This window comes from Falco cherrug, chromosome 1 (genome assembly GCF_023634085.1).
Source record: "Falco cherrug isolate bFalChe1 chromosome 1, bFalChe1.pri, whole genome shotgun sequence".
NCBI lineage: Eukaryota > Metazoa > Chordata > Aves > Falconiformes > Falconidae > Falco > Falco cherrug.
In genome coordinates, this window is record NC_073697.1 from 100,728,784 (window position 1) to 100,750,039 (window position 21,256).

The 21,256-nt window shown below is 44.4% G+C and overlaps 1 protein-coding gene across 5 annotated transcripts in view; it reads right to left on the minus strand.

Moving 5' to 3' along the window:
- The window catches only part of MORC2 (MORC family CW-type zinc finger 2), a 49,117-nt gene extending 30,410 nt beyond the window's left edge, over positions 1-18,707 (minus strand). Inside the window, exons 1-5 of one of the 5 annotated variants that reach the window (XM_055712235.1) lie at positions 18,592-18,707; positions 12,628-12,681; positions 11,089-11,123; positions 10,021-10,089; positions 1,044-1,134 (exon numbers count right to left, since the gene is read on the minus strand). In XM_055712235.1, the coding sequence (XP_055568210.1) occupies positions 1,044-1,134; positions 10,021-10,060 (131 nt within the window). In that variant the 5' untranslated portion in view covers positions 10,061-10,089; positions 11,089-11,123; positions 12,628-12,681; positions 18,592-18,707. Of the gene's footprint in view, positions 1-175; positions 924-1,043; positions 1,135-10,020; positions 10,090-11,088; positions 11,124-12,627; positions 12,682-18,398; positions 18,567-18,591 lie in introns of those variants that run through there. The other 4 variants (XM_055712230.1, XM_055712226.1, XM_055712246.1 and 1 more) reach the window with 4 other exon arrangements.
- Positions 18,708-21,256: the final 2,549 nt, after the last annotated feature.

Below are 21,256 nucleotides of genomic sequence, written 5' to 3' on the forward strand. Positions count from 1 at the left end.
GCAACTTAGCAGCTAGTTGTCATGAAAAGGGACAGTCCCATCTTCCTCCCCACTCTTCTAACCCAACTCATCCAAAAAACCTTAACAGAGAAAAGTTAACATTGCATTAAAAGCAGGATTAGCGTTCTGTCAGTTCAGTTTTCTTTAATTGGCTTAATTCAATACCAAAGCCCACCTTTTGCACGTTTAGGCTTTAGTCTGTATTTCTCAGCTGTCATACAGTATGCTTCTTGCTCAAGGTTAAGAACAGGGCAGAGATCTGTCCTAGAAGTGCACAGGAAGGATCTGGGATCTGTTCTGCACTGAAGCTGGATCAATAGTATCTCAGGATCCCTCACATCCCCTTTTTTTCTTTCCCCTAGATAACAGAGGCGCACAGATTTCCCTGTAGGTTGCACATAAATAATCAAGCCACATGGAACAACGTAAAGGAGAACAGCCAGTCAGAGCAAGCCACAAAAGCCCTTTAACTTTCTCAAAGACATCAGTTCACCACAGCACACACCCTTCTCTTTCCTAGCAAATCCCCTTCAACCAGTAAGATCTCCTTCCGTCTCTGTTCTTCTGCCACTTAATCCCACTCCTTTCATTCCTTCCATCATTCCCTGTCTTCTCCATGCATTTGTTTGATTTAAGAGAAACAGAAAAGGTTTAAATCCATCTGACTTGCACCAGACAACCTTCCTACTGAGAGGCTGCAGTACTATTTTGCTCCAATTTTACCATCTGGCTGCCATAGCCATATTAAGGTTCTGTTTCCTGCTCTTTCATTTTTTTTCCCCAGCTCTTATCTGTATCCTCTGCATCATGCAAACACAATGGCAAAACACTGTAATCAGCTTTGGACAGACTTCTCAATCACTGAAGAACTACAGCAGATGTTCACAGAGTTCCTGGCTACCAAACCATGGTATCTTTATTTAGACTTCATCTGCTTCTTCTTTTTTTCTGGAAAAAAAGATATATACCTCCCAGCAAAAAATACATTTACTATCTCAACCCTAGCCTCCATAATCTAAGGAGGCTGGCCTTGTTATACGTACGATTTCAAGCCATTCCCATACTGCCCAATTTGAGTTGACTCAGGTGATCGCTTGGCTGATTTACCAAATTGGATAACACTGGCAGCTTCATCTAGAAGGAGAGACAGGGAACAAAAAAAGTTTATTTTAATATACAGATGCACACACATATCTTTTCACTATTTATTCACCACTGTAATTAGCACAAATACTATAGCATGGAAGAGGCCAGAAGCCCAAGCCAAGGTCTCATCCTGAAGCTCTACCATACAGGCCTGTAAGATACACACTGTTCAATTGCATTTACATTATCAAAAGCTTTGTACAGATGCCATCATGCTGACAAAAACAGTTTCAAGTTTCAGACTAGTCCAGTGCCCTGTACGAAGACATTTATTTTGAAAAAAAAAATGTCCACAAGATGATCTGTTGTGTCCACTGCAATTATCAACGTGCTCATAAACCAAAACACACCCTGGGACACTGCAGGTCTGCTGCACTGCTGACACCACAGATTTGAAACTATTGGCACTAGAGCTTAAGTCAGTACTGCAAAAAACGTCTTGAATTTGGGATAAACATTACTTTTTCTTCATGGCATTGAACCGAACGCTATGATTAATGAATACACCAATAAGACAAAAGTTAATTTTTGCAGAAGATTGCTGGACTACTGACAGCAGGACAACTGTGGGCAAAAAGGCAGTACTATCAAGTACCACAGCAATTAATGGCGTATTTTATTAGCAGAGGACAAAATTAGATGATGGCTCTCTGTCATTTTTAGTCCAAGCCTTTCTATTGTTCAAGGCATAAAGCCTTTTAATATCATCCATAAGACAGAACAATTCCTCTCCCTTCCCCCAAGAGATAGCAATCATTTCACCATGGAGTTTGCTGGGAGAAATGAAATGCAATTCCAGACAAGGAACACAAAGTGCCTTAACAGGAAGGCTAACAACAATTACAGTCCTCAAATGCGTACACAAGCTGTGAGCACAGGACATCACTCACGCCACCAGCCAGCTATGCGGAGGCTGAGCCGGTAGAAAAGCTGGATTTAAGCATACAGGAGACTCACCCCGCTCCACTAGTGCGGAGTTTTTACAGTAAGACGTTCAGCACTAAACCACTGTTCTAACACAAAATCACTGAGGTGGGTGTCAGAATGCCCTTTTCCATTGAAATGACACTCAGATTTAAAGCCACAAATTACAAGGGTGAAAACACAGGAGAACAACTGTGCAAGCACCTCGCTGCCTCAATTCAGTATGTTCATAACAGAGGTCTATAACTATTTCAAACCTAACCTTTCACTGCATGACAGCACCTCTTCCTTTCCTTCAACCTACTATAGTGTTTTCTAGCTAAACAAAGTAAATGTTAGATTCCTTCATATTTGAGATCTGGGTAAGGATATTGATGATGATAATAGTATTATTACTACTACTGGTGTCAGTTTTAAAGACTGGTCAGAAAAGGGGTGGGGTTGAGAAGGCTAGTGGAACCCTTCTGCTATACAAAAAGTTGTATCAGCAACTGGTTTTAAGAAAAGCCTAAAAAGGGTAAATTGTGCGAAGCAATTCCTCTCTCAGAAATGGTGACCATAGGGTTTATCACTCAATGTTAGACGTCCGAAAGCACCCTATAAAGATTCTTCTTTCTGGGCAGAGGGACAAAGATGATGCTGAGCAGAGGGGACTACTTGGGATCATCTCTGTCTGCTCCAGGCTTGTTGTCTTTGGAAGAGACTTAATCTTTACCTCCTCCCAAGAATCAAGGTACAAACAAATTTTTTCCAGCTGTTTTGAGTTAGCACTCTGGAGGGAATTTCACTTAAGGCTATTTTAGTCACACTGTTTTCATTTTGTGGTGTCTGAGTTACTGATTTAAAAAAAACCCAAACCCCCTGGCAACAAAAATGGGGGGTGATGTGTTCTATGCCAAACAGACGAGAAAAAACAATCTGAAGGAATTTGCCCCAAGATGGCAGATTGATCTTCAGAGCCCAAGAAAAGGAATCAAGGGCACAGATAAAACCTTTCCTGGTCAGAAACATCAGATGCCTGGGATGAAGAACTGGGAGGCAGAGCTGTTTAATTCCTGACTGTTGGTCCTCCAGGACAGCAACAGAGCATCCTCCTGAGCGACAGCCAGGCTTCTGCAGCACAGGCTGGCTGACACACAACACACTGCTGACAGTCCTGCAGGCAGCTGCCCGCTCCCCCACTATGGGTCACAAGATAGCCACTGAAGTCACCTGGCTTCACCCATTCAGGAGAGTCCTCTCTTTATTTTCAAGTTCTCCAGCTCAGAATACACTAGAGGAGTCCCGATTCAAGTACAGAAAATTATCCCTCCTGCCACACCAGGAGTACTGTGTCCAGTTCTGGTCTCCTCAATTCAAGAAAGATGCAGACAGACCGGACAGGGTCCAAAGGAGACGATCAAAGGTGCGAAGAACCTGCCCTATGCAAAAAGACTGAAGGAGCTAGGTCTCTTCTTGGAGAAAAGAGGGGTCTGGGGGAATCTCATCACAGTATTCCAGTACTTACAGGGTGGCTACAAAGCGGATGAAGGCTCTCCCTTCACAAGGAGCCACACGGAAAAGACAAGGGGCAACGGGTACAAGTTGCACTGGGAGAGGTTTCAACTCAATACAAGAAAGAAAAATTACAGAGTGAGAACAATCAATAACAAACCTCGCCAGGGATGTGGTAGAGTTGCCATCGCTGGAGGTTTTCAAGATGAGATGGGACAGGGTACAAAATCATCTCATCTAGGCTCCCTTTCTGACGAAAGGTTGGAACAGATGATCTTTGAGGTCCCTTCCAACCTGGGCTGTTCTATGGTTCTGATTCTAAAATGCAGCTTAAAGACTTTTCTTCAGTCCTTGAAGAACACAATTAGAGATCACTTCCTAAATTAAGTTGTTATACTTTTTCAACCCACAAGTTGATTCATTAAATTCATGCAGCACCTTCAGAGCCCAAGCAGCAGATAAAATTCTCAAGCCTAAGTATCCTCAGTAGTGATACCCCTGACAGTATAGAAAATCCTGACCTAAGATGTGCTGCATGAGATCTGTTGTTTGTTTTTCTGACTCCTATTTAGTTCCTTATGAAAAAGCCAAACTTTTGGGCCAGTACTATCATCCTAATATCTCCCTATGGGACACAATACTTTTATAGAAAAGACCAGTACTGCAGCCTCACTGAATCCTCAGATCTTTTGATAACTTATGACTTTACTGCATAAGATGTTTGCAGCTTGAATACAAACCTATTTTAATTTTCAAACCACACAATCCTTAGTGACCATTAGGAGAGCCAATGCAGCAAGTTCTCAATGGAACTGTAGTAGGAGCTACTTGACAAACACAACTAGGTTTTAGAAATGCTAATCACTTATACTTTCCGCTAACTTTAGTTGAGGAGCTGCCATTTGGCTTGACGCTCAGGAGCTATCAGAGGACTCAAATTTGGCCTATTGCCTTGCCTTGCTATACTCTCCTCTGTTTTCACAGCTTACCAGACAGATCTAGCTGTCCAACACAGGACAAGACCAATGAGAGAACAGCAACAGGACAGAGTAACACAGAGGATGTGTTAATGCAACTGTTCATTTAAGCCATTCAGCTCTTCCCTCTGTGTGAAAGCACCCAGAGATACCTGGATTCGTTTACTCATGCTCCCAGATGACGTCTCACCCAGCCTTCTAAGCTGTCCTTTCAGTGTGCTCAGGAAGATCATGTTAGTTGGGGCTCCAAGAGCACTACAGCAAGTCACCTAGTTATTCTTTTCAATGTCAGCTTTATGTACAATAAAAATAATCCTTAATTAAAACTATTATGCAGAAAAAGAAAACATTCCCAAGCTCTGATCTCTGTGAAAGGAAGGTCTGTATGGATGTTGATGCTGTTTTCAAAATAAGAAGGGAGAAAAGTCCAATAAAAGGTTTTCTGCTGATATCTCCTAAAATCAGCTTTCAGATAAGAGATCTTCAAGATGTTTTTAAACTGGTAGATCCTGCATTATGGGAAATTAAAACTCAAACCCCTACAGCCAGAGACAGAAACAGAGAGAGGCCCATGTAGGGAGTTAGAATTACAGACCCTCCCCAGCCAATTTTGTCCATGTTGACAGGCAAACAGTACAGGAAATCAAGTTTCTACCTGGCTGCCCTTGGTCAACTGACATACTGTCCTGATTTTGGCTGTGATAGAATTAGTTTTCTTCTTAGTAGCCAGTGCAGTGCTGTGTTTTGGATTTGGTGTAAAAACAATGTTGATGGCACATGGATGGTTTCAGTTGTTGCTGGGTGGTGTTTGTACTAGGTGAAGGACCTTCTAGCTTTTTGGGCCCTGCCAGTAGAGGGCTGGAGGGCCACAGGGAGCTGGGAGGGGACACAGCCAGGACAGCTGACCCAAACTAGCCAAAGAGGTATTCCACACCATGGGACATCATACTTGGTACATAAACTAGGGGGTGGGCGTGGGGTGGCTGGAGCTGCCGATTGCTGCTCAGGGACTGTCTAGGCATCGGTCAGTGGGTGGTGAGCAGTTGGTACATCACCTGTTTTATCTTCTCCCTTCCCTTTGGATTTCATTCCTCTCCCCTTCTCCCTCCTTTTCATTATAACTGTTATTGTTATTATTTTGTCCTCCTCGGTTTATTTTATCTCATTTATTAAATTGTTCTTATCTCAACCCTCAAGTTTTACATTCCTTCTCAATTCTCCTCCCCACCCCTCTGAGTGAGAGGGTAGTGAGCTAGCAGCTGCGTGGCGCTTAACTACCAGCTAGGGTTAAACCATGACACTTTCAAATGCATATCAAGCTTACTATGACCACTGAGTGTTAAAAGTCATGCATCTGCATCAAAACAATGTCTCAGACTACTGAAAATTAAGAAGTAATTTTTTTTTGAAAGTACTAAACAAAGTTGTATACAGGTTTTACATTCTGAAAAGCAATGTCCTGGAAAGGGGAAAAGAGAACTTCATAGCCTATTTAAAATTAGTTAAAAAAATGGTTTTTTTCATACACAGAATGAACCACACTGATGCAAGCATCCAGACAGGCAAATGACAGAAAATATATGATATTTGCTGTATATGATGTATAGTGCTACAACCCACAGTACATGCCAATCTCCTTTACAGAGTAACTCAGACTACTAAACTCAGGATAAAATCCTTCAAGATTTAGCAGAAAGATCAGTCAAAAGAAGCAACTTAATACTTAGGCAACACTTAAATCCCACTTTGTCACAAAATCAATAATATGGGAGAAATAACAGCATAAAAACTGCTGTTAGACTCTGCAGCATTAGAACAGACATTTGTCACCTTCCACTCTTGATCCAGAGAGAAACATGTAGTTTTCAAGACATGCAGCAAAGGTTGTATTTCTTTCCCCTGATCCAAAGGCTTGTGAGAAGGCCACAGTTAAGCCTCTGAAATTGTTTTATGGATGAGGCTTAATTGCTTCCTTCAGTTCCACTGGTGGACAGAAAAGCACTCTCAGAAGACCTGTTTAGCATCACCAATTGCATTCCTGAGAATATACAGAAAGCATCTAGAGCTCAAAATAAATTCCTTCATGCAGGTCTCAAACCTTTATATCAAAAAAGTTAATGTATTTTCATAGCATTAATAAACAGAATTAAACTTTGTACTGGTTTTGGCTTGGATAGAGTTAAATTTCTTCACAGTAGCTTGTACATGGCTGTGTTTTGGATTTGTGTTGTAAACAGCGTTGATAACACAGGGATGTTTTAGTTACTGACTACCAGCACTTACACAGAGTCAGAGCCATGTCTGCTCCTCACCCCACCCCAGCAAGCAGTCTGGGGGGCAAAAAGAGCTGGGAGGGGACACAGCCAGGATGCCCGACCCCAACTGACCCAAGGGATATTCCAGACCATATAACATCAGGCTCAGCAATAAAAGCTGGGGGTAAAGAATGAGGAAGGGGGGGACATTCAGAGTGATGGAGTCTGTCTTCCCAATAACAGTTACACGTGATGGAGCCCCGCTCTCCTGGGGATAGCTGAGCACCTGCCTGCCAATGGGAAGCAGTGAATGAATTCCTTGTTTTGCTTTGATTGTGTGCGCAGCTTTTGCTTTTCCTAATAAATTGTCTTTATCTCAACCCATGAGTTTTCTCACTTTTACCCTTCCAGTTCTCTCCCCCATCCCAGTGGAGGACTGAGCGAGCCGCTGTTTCCGGCTGGGGTTAAACCACGACAACCCTTTTTGGCGCCCAACATGGAGCTCAAAGGGTTTGCGATTACGACAGATTTGATTGGATATGCTAGATAGTAGCTGAACAGCAATAACCAGTATAAATTCTAACTGGCAGGCTCCTCTGCTTGCCTTACTGTATGGTAGAATCTAGTGCTTGTTAGCGGCTGCCTTTTGCTTTCATTGCTTGCTGTACTGCTTATAATCTGACTCTGCTGTGCCTGGGAACATTTTGACAACAGCAGTGCTGATATGCCTGGGCTGGCAGATGGCCAGGGCATGGCTGCTGTTCCTATGCTGCTATACTGGACAGGCTGGAACTCCAGCGTGAACCTGAATCGAAGGGACTCTGACCTGTGCATGAGTCCACACAGAAGCAGAACACCCCGAAGTGTCTGCAGTCATCGACAAGTCCATGCCAGAGTAAGTACATCTCAAAGTGTCTGCGGCCATGGTTATGCCTGTGCTGCAGCAGGTATACTTCTGAAGGAATTGTGACCTGAGGATAAGTCCATGCTGCAGCAAGTACAGCTTGAAGCATCAGTGGCTGTGAATGAGGTCATGCTGGAATACCTCAAAGCTACAGATAAGCCCACAACAGAGCAGGTACACCCCTGGAGGAACTGTGGCCATGGATAAGGCCACATTGGAGCAGGTACCTTCCTGAAGGAACTGTCGCTGAAGGCAAGGCCATGCTGGAGCAGGAGTATCTCTGAAGGCATTGTGGCCCATGGACAAGACTGTGCTGGAGCACATGCACCTCAAAGCAACTGTGGCTGTGGATAAGCCTACACCACAGCAGGTATGCCCCTGAAGAGACTCATAGATAAGGCTCCACTTGGAGCAGTTACAACCCTCAGGGACTGCAGTCCATGGATAAGTCCAAGCTGAAGCAGGGGCAAGGGGAGTTCATTGCAATGTTAAATCCTATGACCTGGCCCAATGGGACCGGGGTAAAGATTGTAATGGAAATACCTTTAAATTATTGTAACACATGATTTGAGTTACATGTTATGCAATTACTATAGTAGGAACCACCAAGAAGCAGTGCAAATGCAGCAGTGACCTGACCTGGGCTTCAGTGCCCACTAACTCCATGTAACACACTACCTCTCATGTCCTGAGCAATCACTGTAACAGATTGAGCACAAATTCATGGACTAAATGAACTCAGTGGGCATTTGTGGACATTTATGGACATTTAACAGACATTTCACAGGGGTGGTCCATAGACTAAGGGAATGATATCTGTGTATATATCAAAGAATGTGAAGAGGGAGGGAGTGGTTAATGAGGATGTATTGGATAATACGTGACCTGAGCATGATGTAAATGGTATGGAATAAGGGGTTGAGAATGTACTGGTCTGGGCTGGAATAGAGTTAAATTTCTTCACAGTAGCTTGTACATGGCTGTGTTTTGGATTTGTGTTGTAAACAGCGTTGATAACACAGGGATGTTTTAGTTACTGACGACCAGCACTTACACAGAGTCAGAGCCATGTCTGCTCCTCACCCCACCCCAGCAAGCAGTCTGGGGGGCAAAAAGAGCTGGGAGGGGACACAGCCAGGATGCCCGACCCCAACTGACCCAAGGGATATTCCAGACCATATAACATCAGGCTCAGCAATAAAAGCTGGGGGTAAAGAATGAGGAAGGGGGGGACATTCAGAGTGATGGAGTTTGTCTTCCCAATAACAGTTACACGTGATGGAGCCCTGCTCTCCTGGGGATAGCTGAGCACCTGCCTGCCAATGGGAAGCAGTGAATGAATTCCTTGTTTTGCTTTGATTGTGTGCGCAGCTTTTGCTTTTCCTAATAAATTGTCTTTATCTCAACCCATGAGTTTTCTCACTTTTACCCTTCTAGTTCTCTCCCCCATCCCAGTGGAGGACTGAGTGAGCAGCTGTGTGGGGCTTAGTTGCCTGCATTAAACCACAACAATACCACACGATCTTAAAGTACCGAGGGATCAGAACAAAAATGTTAGCCAATGCTTATTTACCCATCTGCCCCACCTTCTCCAAAACCTTCCAGTTAAACCCAACTTTTCTGCCCAGTAGAGAGCTCCTCACAGGATTTACCCAACTTTAAGACAGAAAGAAAGTGTCATGGCTTGACAGTGCTGTTCACTGATGCTAAAGCAAAGCAAGAAGGTTCTTCTCCTGCTAGGTACAACACGGATTTACATCAATTCTTACGACAAGGCAGAAGTACATTTCTTACATTCTTCTCACACTTAAAAAGTGTCCTAAAATCTTAGGAGATTTTATATTGTAAAGTATTGATTTCAATCACAATGCCAATGATGAAAAAAAGGCAAAATGCTTTCAAAGCTTTCAGTTTCAGCCATGGCACACTTTTTTATTAGAGCGGAAATACACTAACTGCTTGGGAGCCTCTAATGGGACAATGGCTTATGTCCATCAAAGCCTGTGTGTGTTCCCTTTTCTGGCTACACTATTCTCCCTCCATCCCCAAGGCCAACTTTGGTGCACTGGAAAACCACAGGCCAGGCTGACTGAACTCTATAATGGAGCAAAACAGTTTTCTTTTGGCCAGATTAGTTTTCTGCAACTGAACAGGTGAATAGTTTGATATATGATACAGTGTGAAAGAGCCAGTGGAGAGGCAGGAACATTTATCCAGGCACGGAACATGCCCCTTTCAACAGAACCAAGTTGTTAATTCAGCTTAAGCCATAACATGAAACCTCAGCTTGAAAATGCAAGTGTAACTTCCTGTCACTTACTTGAATCCATTCCCGTTCCATCATCTAAAAAACACAGCATGAATCCACCTCGTAGGTCTTCCCGTCGCTCTACAAGACAGGAGTTATTCACTACTCCCACAAGCAAAAGTTGAAAGTTCCATAAAATGGAATCAGCGTTCATGACAGAAGTAACACAACAAAGAGGACTTTCACAACCCCAATATGGCTAAGCTGTAAGAAGAAGCACCAGATTTTTGTAACAGAATAACTAGAATTTCTCCTGTACTTTAATCTGTGCCTAAGTATATGCTACAAGAGTATATTGTAAAAGCAGGTTTCTTAAGCATCCAGTATAAACAGCTACTCACTTTACCGGACCTCAGCTGAAGGCTGATCTAAGTGCTTGCCCAAGTTATTTGTAAAGGTACTATTTTTTGAAAGACAACAGGCACCTTGCACAGGACAGACAGTAGAATAATTGAATAATTTAGGTTGGAAAAGACCTTTTAGATCATTGAGTCCAACGATAAACCTAATACTGCCAATTTCACCACTAAAATATGTCCCTAAGCACCACATCTACCCATCTTCTAACTACATGTAGAGGGTGACTCAACCATCTCCCTGGGCAGCCTGTTCCAATGCCCAACCACCCTTTCAGTGAAGAAATGTTTCCTAATAGCCAAACTAAAACTCCCCTGGCACAACTTGAGGCCATTTCTCCTTGTCCTATCGCTCATTACTTGGGAAAAGAGACTGACTCCCACCTCACTGCAACCTCCTTTCAGGCAGTTGGAGAGGGGAATAAGGTCTCCCAAGCCTCCTTTTCTCCAGACTAAAAAACTCCAGTTCCCTCAGCCACTCCTTGTAAGACTTGCTCTCCAGACCTTTCACCAGCTTCTTTGTAGCAGCTTTCACCAGTGCCATTCTTTCAACATGCTCCAGCACCTCAATGTCTGTCTGGTGAGGGGCCCAAAGCTATGCACAATGCTGTGTTCAAACACCCTCACTCTTATTTTACCAAGTACAAGACACATATGCAGCCTAAATCTACGTTAACTACTGACTTAACTGCTGACATGCAAGGAAACAGCAGGAGTTACTTACCAGTATAAATATCTATTCTCGTGGCATCTGCATCTCTACAAAGCAATAAAAACACTATCAGTATACAAATGTCAAATAGTAAAGATGTTAAAATCCAGACACATGCAATACTTTCCAAAATGCACTGGCTGCACAGATCAAAATCCACAAAGGCCCCACAGTCAGCACTAACAGACAAGTTAAAAGACATATTGTTCTATTTTTTCCTACTTGAACTCAAACTCCAGCACAAGACATTACTGCCACACAACTACAGTATCACTGGCTTTTTAACAAGAGGGGGGCGGGGGTGTCAAATAAGCACACACTTCTGAGCTCCCTCCTGTATGAAACAAACAATACTGACATTTTTTCTGTCAAGCTGCTGATGGTAAGTTTAAGAACTCACATAAAACTCCATCCAAATACATTCAAGGTTGTCATAGGAAACTTTCATGTTGTTACAAGATCATTTAAGTAAAGCTCTTCATACACTGTGCACCCTCCTCTGTGTTTGAAAAAGCAGCATATACAGCACTACTTCCCTCTTCTCAAAACCATTTTAAAATTTATTTTTCATGTAGATTGTCACATACCCTTGGTTTGCTGATCAGAAGAGTGCAGTTGTCATGTTATAACAAAACCTTGTTTCCCAAATTCCAAAGTCACTTTTTCTTTGTATCTCCAGCCAAGTACCACTACCTTCTTCCCAGAAGGCCAACCTCTCTTTTGTCAGAGAAGGAACCAAGAGGTTGAAGAGAAAACCACCCACCGATCTCAAGGATGCTGCTGTTAAGAGAACGGCAACAGTGCAGGCGCACACATGGCTGTTTTTTCCTACGCAGAAATCTTCCAGTTTCAACTCCTTACATTACAAACCACATAGTGTGACAATTCATGCTTCATAGAAAGTTATCCCAAAATATTTCCATAATGCCTCATCAGAACATTTTGTGATGCTTCATAGAAAGTTATCCCAAAATATTTCCATAATGCCTCATCAGAACATTTTGTGCAGCTCAAGAGATAAGTATGCAAGGCTTCCCAAACGCAAACCTGAGAAACGTGGCCTAAAAAATTCAACTTCCAAATATCAAGCCTCCTCTCCAGCATCACAATAGCTCTAACTGTTCCTGCTGTATTTTTCAGCATCCTGCTTCTATTTCATTTTCATCCTACCACCATACTTGATAGTAAGAGTCATGGATTATCTAAGGTATCTTAAGAGAGCTCCAGCAATTATTATTTTACCAATTTCTTTAAACAAAAAGGCAGACTTATTTTGTGTGACTTCTAACAATCTCCCTTCCAATATGAGTTGTTCTATGACCAAGTCAAACTTATCTTTTCAGGAATAATACTTTTCTTTTCCCCAGGGGGTAGATATGGTGATATAAGAGGACCAAGGGAAATATTCATACTAAGCTACACAGAAGTCTTCTATTTTATATTTTTCGTTAAGTCTACTAGAAGTGAAAAGTGTTCAAGCTCAATAGACAGACAGGCTAATTAAATCTTAACTGAATTCACCTTGGGAATTAGGCACTTTCAGGTACATACCTGGCATTGTCTACAAGTTCAGCAAGGGCACCAAACAAGAACTCATGGGTAGTTCTGCAATGAAACACAGGATTAGCAGGGTTAACACAGACACTCAAAAAGAGAGGCCTTTAAATAAAGAAAAACCTCAATCACATTTTAAACAAATGCAATTGTACATCTCCAATGCTAATGTCTGCCACTGACAGAAGACTAGAAATGAGCCTTCTACCATCTACCAGAGGCAGACACGCAGCAGACAAGCTGCCCCGTGGAGTCTGATTTGACAAACTGCTGCTCACTAAGGTCTAAAATGCACTGCACAGTAAACGAACACAGCAGAGAAAAAATATTGACCTAATGAACCAACCTATGAACCAGCCATCAATTCATATAAAATCTTAATTATTCACCAGTGACAGGTCTGCTCATGGCAGCTAAACACTGCCTATATGTGAAACACAGACAAATAAGGATTATGCACAATGTTCATCTCCCCCATGCACATATTCACTTTGCAGAAGTTATTTCTGACAGGGAGATGCTTCCAGATCCTGGGAGACTTCCAATAGCTGCAACTGTTCCTAATCCAGAGGAGCACAGTCTTCTTCCACCACTGTATGATACCCAAACTCAACACTAAAATCATCTAGCTGGGTGCCCCTTCAGCACAATCTCAAAAGCCATGTTTAGTTTCCAGCCTCTTAACTGTCACCTTTTATAAGCACCACCTGTTCGAAAGTCATTAGTTAGTGCCTCAACCTTGAAAGAAGATACATGGTGAGAAAACCTTAAAGAGGTAATAAAGTCATTACAATACATTATCTGCCAAGATGTAGTATCTCCACTGAGTGCTCAACTTAGTGACCTATCTTCAAAATCTAACAATTGTTTCAAATCTCAATAAGCCACATCAACCCCAATACAAACAGCAGCTACAAGACCTGGAAAAACAGTTAGTGCAATCTGTTGCTTCTCTAAGATGCTTGATGAAGAGATCAAATCCTGAGAAACGTTTTTATCAACATGTTTCAGTTTACATGAAACCTCTTCACATACAATGTGTTTTCACTACTACACAAAAAGGCCAAGTGACCAAACAGAAAGTGACTTACTCATATTTTCAGCTTCTTAAGAACTGATACATAGGTACTTCCCACACACAAAATATATAGCTGTCCATAATGCTAATAATCACAAAATAAACTTTCATACCCATTGCCACTGTCATGACACCTAGCTCATCAATGCAGCTCCAATCAGAAGTAAAACACATTAGATTTCACAATTATAACTAGAACCACGAGAATGGAGATTTCCATCTCTGCAAGCTCCCACTTGCCTAAGCAGAGACAAGAGACAGAAGGGAATGGTTTTTGAAGACTACCTTCCCAATCACAAAGCTTCCACAGAAGCTCAAACCTGGTATTCTTTCCTTTGAGCACAATTTCCTGTGCACAGGTTTCAAGTGCTCTCTCAAGCCTACAAGCACCTATTCAGTTCCAAAAATCAACATCCCAGCAGTTTATTTAGGAAGTAACCCATGTCAGGAAAAATCCATAAGCAAATGCATGCTTTAGCACTAGTAACTGTGCTTTGCTAGCAGCTTTTACTCTAGAATTTAAAGAATGCTTCAACTTAAGGAAAAGGTGCAAATAAGATACAAATAGGGACCTCCAAAGAAAGATATTGGAACAAAATAGCTGAAAACATAGCTGCATATAACAAGAGGCAGGAGAAAAAAAACAGCCTGACACCACACTCAACTTGAAGATGTACCAAAACTGGAACCTCTTGTGCTGACACAGGCAAAGTGAAACCTTGCTACAGGCAAGTGAAATCCAGTCCAGCTATTATTTATCACTAACAAAAGTGTATATACACTAATATCTTCTCTTCAGTATATTAATCTCAACACTTACACTGAACTTGTCAATATCAAAGGGTTTTGGCCCGATTCAATCAGCTCAGCTTAAACAAAAACCATGGTTTTGACTTTTACAGTCAGAAGTACCTGAAATACTTAACATCCAGTTGGTGACAGTGTTCCCTCACCTCCCAAAAAAACACTTGGGATTATTTTACTTACAATATAAGTTTAAAAAAACAAAACAAAACACAAGGCAAGCTGTTGACAAAATGGAGACTATTAGAGCTTGCACATGACCTGGAAACACCTAAGCATGAGCTAGGTGCACATCAGAGGTAACATACCTCTATCAGTCAGAGCACTTGAAATACAACTACTACTGATCGTACAACTGATGATAAGATATGGGGGGGGGGGGGGGGGGGAAGTGTTATCAAAATCTGAGTCTCAGTGACAACTCATCTTGGCGGAAGCACTCTGGTTTAGACCTTCCTAAACTTCCAACTTTCATTTGAGACAGCTCCAGGCTTGACAAGAAACAGAACAGGGAAGTGCAATGCTTCCAATTTGTTGAAATTTGGATTACAAAAGGTCAAGTCAGACAATTCTGTAGAACATGACTGATTTCAAACACCTCCACAAACAACCATTTGGAGTAACCATTTGGGAAGAAAAGCTTGTTTTGTGAGCAGTTCTTGGAGGATCATCCTTGTTTGAACCCAGTTGAACTCCTGATCCTGCATAGTCAGACAAGTACCTAATTACTAATGAAAGATGTAGGACTTCATATTTGTTCTGAAGAAGGCTACATCTAGGAAAATGTTCAAGTGTGGCCTCTGCATCAGAAACAATAGCTATCCTCTCAGCACTGCATGATTTCAGGCCAGAACAGAAAACATTCACAAGAAGAAATGGGAGAGCTTAGGGGGTGGGAGCTTGCTGGTCTGTTATTACTAGTATTCCTCAAGTCCACCATTCAGTCATTTTGAAGTCTTTCTGTTTCAGTGATCTTCTTCCACTTGAGCTGTATTGAACAGGACAATTCTAGTTACAGAAAAAATACTCAAGTTCAATCACAAGCTAAATCCTTCCTACTGGCAGGAGACAATTTCAGCTGTTCAACTTTCAACAAATTCCTTCAATCTTGCATTACAAATATCCAAAATATGCAAAAACAAGTTGGTTGGGCTCAGGTGTGGTTTTGTAAGCATCTCAATGAATGGCTTTGGAAGCATCTTAAAGCTACAGCAATTCAATTTTAAGAAAAACTAATGGGAAGACAAGTAGATGGCTCTGGAAGTCATAAAAACAATGCACAGGTAATTTGCACATGCTTACACACAGTGATTTTCATTCTAGGATCTAAAAGAACTTTCACATAGAAACATAGAATGGTTTGGATTGGAAGGGACCTGTAAAAGCCATCTAGTCCAACCCACAGCTGCAATGAGCAGGGACACCTTCAACTGGATTAGGCTGCCCAGAGCCCTGCCCAACCTGACCCTGAATGCTTCCAAGGATGGGGAATCTACCACCTCTCTGCACAATCTCTGCCAGCACCTCACCACCTTCATAAAAAAATTCTTCCTTCTATCTAGTCTGAATCTACTCTCTTTTAGTTGAAAGCCACTATCCCTTGTCCTTTCACTACAGGCCCTACTAAGAAGTCTGCTCCCAGTCAACTACTCATCAAGAAAAGCACTGGAAAACTTGGAAAAGCACAGTGGTATTTTTATTTTTTTACAAAATGGCAACAGAAGTGATTCAGGTACTTGCTGTGAAATTTGCCGTCAGGCATGGAAGCTTTAAGAAGTTGTTGGAAAGATCTACAGCAAGTCCTCAAGTTCAGGGACCAGATAAACTGTCTTCTGTAAAGCACTTCAGACTGAGTAGTCTGTTAGACGTACTAAAACTTTTCCTAAAGTAAGTCTCACAAAAGGAGAAAAAAGTAAGCCATGGTTTCCTTCTGCACCTCAACAGTTAGATGGATGATTTTTAATGGCTATTTTAAAGTACTTCTACCTCCATGACCATAAGAACATCTTTAGCACTGAAACAAAATTTTTCTGAGATGGTATGGTTTTCCTCAGCAACAGAGAATAGTCCAGAAGACAAGAGTCTCTATTATCAGAAGTCTTACGCTGTTCTTTGGTTGGTTTTGAGGTTTTTTTTGTTGTTTTTTTCTCAGGGGAGCAGGGCAATTCTTTATTTGTCATGTGTTGGTAGGGAGTTTGGTTTGGCTATTTTTTGCTTTTAAAATTATTTCCATTGTTTCCATTCCCATTCTTAGGGAAGCATTTAGCTTGGGCGTTGATCTTCGAAAGGCTCTTCATTCACGATGGACAAGAAGCCCTGGCTTTGGCTTATTCATATGCTTTAGCTTCCAGCTCCCTCTAACAATTCCGTAATGCAGTTATGCACTGCAGACATGTAGCACACCAGAAGTAGACCAGCAACATACGCAGAACAGAAAGTAAGGTGGCAACATGAAGTAGCTTTAATATTTAATACTCCAGAGCAGCAACAACACATCAGCCTTTTCTGCAGCACAGACATTATCTTCTTAATAAGATGGCGAGTTCTGGTGTTCTGCAGGCAAACACAAACTGCTGATAGAGCTCTGACATACAGTCTTCTAATCCATAAAAATGTTTGTTTCCTGCCACTGCACATGCAAATTTCACAGATCAATCACAGACCAGGAACATGGTTCAGTATTGTCCATCATCTTCAGGCACTAGACTGCACTCTGTGTGCAACTGCCATCAGCCAAGCCAGAAAACAAAGCCACAGGTCATGGACCCAAAGGCGACACCAGGCTGTTACTAGGTTTCTTCTCCTGTGCAATAACCCACTACCTTCCTGATCTTGAACAAAAACCAGATCATAATGCTCTTGGCACATGTGTAGGTGAGATTAGTCTTACTTGCTTTTGCAGATGTATCATGTTACCAACAAAGCCAGACAGATCTACTTTGAAATCAAGTCACTCCTATTTCTGTGCATGAGAAGCCTTTAGATTGCTGCAGACCACTGCTGCCCCTCACTCTAAGCTTGCCTGCACACACTGAAAAGGGAAATTAAAAGATAAGCCTGCACTTTTACTTCTTCTTCTATTGATGGTAACAATAAGACTCAACTCTTCCAAAAAACATTAGATGACAAGCTTACACTGGTGACCAGTTGATCAAAAAGAAGAAATGCCAAGTGTCATTCCATGTTGTTCTTCCAAGGCAGCTCAGCCAGAACAAAACTTTCTTTTAAACCCTTCTGTGCACAGTACCACAAGGTCCAACAGGCAGGTCTCAGATGGGTGCTTAACCCTGCAAAGCACCGATTCCTGGTGGCGCTTCCCATTTTCTAGACACGCACTCAGAAGTAATTCACTTTAAACAAGAGCTTTGCCTCTTCTCAGATTTTATTTTGGGGCATTCCTCGGTGACGTGCAAAAGCCACAGCAGCTTCAAAGAGCCGACCAAAAGAAGGATGCCATGCTCCTGCTCGAAACACACCAGCACAAAGCACCCAGGTGCGAAGGCGGCATGATGCAGCAGAGGAACAGTGGCCTACCTTCTGCGGGGAGCGCAGGGCCGCAGGAGTGCACCTGGCCAGCATGCCGCATCCACTGCCTCCCGCAGCCCTGGCACCTGTCCAGTGCCCGCAAGTGATTCTCTGCGAACCGCAGGCCCATCCCCCGCATGACGGCAGTCCCGCCCGGGCGTGTCCGGCCGCGGCCAACAAAGCACCTGGGGCATGCGAGCCGGCGGCGCTGGGGCCGGCCGGGGCAGTTCAGCCCACGGCCCGGCCTCCAGCCATGCTCGCCCGCCACCGCGGGCACGCAGGAAGGCAGCCCGGGGGCGCAGGCAGCGGCACCACCCCACCGAGGCCCTGCCCGGCGGCCGCGGCGCGGCCCAGTACTCACGAGTTTGTGTGCAGGTACTCGAAGGTAAGCTGGGCCCGGTTGAGGCTGCTGTAATTAGCCAGGGCCATGGCGACGGCCGGGCCTGGGCCGCGCTCCGCGTGCACCGGCGGCCCCGCGCGCCTCGAGGCCTCCTCGCCCGCCGCCCGCTCCCCACCCCCGCCGCCGGTTACCGCCCCCGCCGAGAGGCCAGCACCGGGCCGCGATCGCCGGCCGCTCCCGCCGGCCCCTCTTTGTCTCCGCCGCGGCTACGATCGCGCCCCACCGCCGCCGCCGCCGCTGCCGCCCGCAGCCGCCCCTTCCCAGCGGGGCGGGGCCGGGCGCTCACCGCCCATTGGCCGGGCCGCGGCACGTGACGGCAGAGCCATGGCGCGGGCCGCCGCGGCTTCGCTGCCGCCGCGTGACGGGCGCGTTGGCCGGTGAGAGGCGGCCGCGGGCCGCGAGCGGTGGCCGGGCCGTCCGCGAGACCCGCCCCTGGGCCCCTCCCGCCCCCGGCGCCGCGGGAGCAGCTGCCGCGCCCGGCCCGCCGCCTCCTGAGGAAATGGCGCCGCAACGGTGTGCGCGGGCGCGGGCGGCGAGCGGGGAGGGCGGGCACCGGGGCCCGGCGCGGCCCCTCGGGCTGGGGAGGCGGCCGCGGCGAGCGGGACTCGGACGGCCCGGCTGACGGCAAATCCCGAGGCGGCGGAGCGGAGCAGGAGCGGCCTTCCCGTCCCCCGGAGTCACGGCGGCGGCGGCGGCGGTGGGCGCCGTGCGGGGTCCGCCGCTCCCCCCGAGGGAGGCGGCCCGCTGGGGGGACCTGCCGCGGAAGCCCCTCGGCTTCCGGCCTGGAGCGTGCGACCATCAGCGGCGGCCGTGTCCCCTGGGGAAAGCCCTGGCGAGTCACTGAGGAGAAGCGGCTGAACGTGCCCATAACTTACTAAACCGCGTTAACAGAGAGGGTATATAAAATCAGGAATATTCTCACTTCAGCCCCGTGCCTTTGACTCTTCTTGAAATCCGGAGGGACTGAGTGAAGTGGGGCTGTCCTTGTTTTCTGCGCACACATTGGCCCTCTCCAAACCACAGGCTGAACCCAGGAATCCCGAAGGTCAGAAATACTTTGCCAAACACTGGAGTTGCCTGATGGAAAAGCATGCCAAATTCTCCTGAAATGGACTTTAAAACAGGATGGCTGCATCTCCTGTGTCTCAGATAATAGGAATCTGAACTAAGGATCCAAAATCTGAAGGAATCCGGTCTGTGCAGAAACTGATGTGGTGTATCCAAGCTATGCAGTGAAAAGTCAAATTCAATAATCTGTTAATTGTGATTGGTGAATGGCTAAAAACTGAGCTTCATATTTGAGTTGCTCGCCTCCCATTTTGTTTGCAGTACCTTCTGGTCCATGTGTTTGCTGTGCTGGGAAGTGAAGTTCTCAGGTCAGATCTGCAGACTCATCAGCTCTGGCTTGCATACCACTGGGGACCCATTTCACACATCTAGTTTTGTGCATCCTCAGTTCAACTGTTCAGGTCTAAAGATTCCTTCAAGCCAGCAAGTCACATCGTTCCTGCTGATGGGAATTGCTCTGTGTACATATGTAGTCATCAAGTCACTGCACATGTATGCGCAGTGACTCTTTTAGGCCTTATCTCTGAGAAGCTATGAACAGTAGAACATCAAAGCTGCATGAAAGAATTAGAAAAATTACTGGGAGCATCTGTGTTAAGGTGTCATTACATTTTATGGCAGAATCTAACCTATCTACTTGAGTCTTCTAAAGGTTGTAGCATCATCTATTGTGCTCAGCTTTTATTTCACCATATTGCAGTCAGTATCAGAAGTTCAAAAGCAATATAAATCCCATCAGTGTAAAGGCAAAGTAACTACCTAGATATGTGTTCCTAAGGAACATGAACCTGAACTTGTGCATCGTATTAGCCTTGCCCCCTCTTCAGTACTCTGGGCATCTCCTCTTTTCCTAACAGAAACTTTGTCTCATCGTCTTAGCTTCATGGAGGAACCAGTATTCCTTTCCTGACATTGGGGAGGTTGACAACATCAGCAGAGTACTGCACTGCGCTGGAACAGAGCAGTTGGACACCTTCCTGCTGGTCCCATGGGATCTGACCTGCTCCTTCCATAGGATCTGACCTGCTCCTAGCACTGGCTGGCTGAATGCCACTCCTTTCCATCTGGCCCTTCAGTGAAGACCAGTACATTGTAGTTTCATTTTATTTGGCCATTCCCAGACAGGAAATTATTTTTTTCCATCTCACTATTTGATGGTGGTGAATTCCATGTCTTTTTCATTTTCTTTGACAAAAGTGAAATGAAAATTTAATTCTTACTCTTTCCATAGCCGTTCTGAAGTAGGTTTCAGATTTGTTTCTGACTTCTGCTCTTTGGTCTCTCTTGCCCAGGTCTTGAAAGGATTGTGTCATTGTTCACCGGCCCTCTGAGCTGCCAGACATTATCCCAAGGAGTAATAAAATTAATTTACCTTTTGAAAAACAGCTTCATGCCACAGCTCTGCCTTGGCCACAGCAGAGCTATTCTTTGGAGGGAACCTGTCTGTGTCAGTGGATGGAGATATGATACACTCTTTTTGCATGTGTGCTGGTGGTGCAAACCGCTGAATTCCTCAGTGCTTTTGAGATGGAAGTCTTCCTGCTGCAGATTGACATTTACCCTCTTTTGGGGCAATTTTTTTTTGTCTTGGAAACTCTCTAAACTTGTTTTAATTGTTCTAAATCTCTGTTATATTGATTATGATAGGCAACTTCCTTCCTTCCCCACCCCCCACACACACCCCCCAAGCCCCCATCTGCTACCTGCACCATTTTCCCCGAGTTCCTGTTCAGCACCAGGGTCTCTGCAGC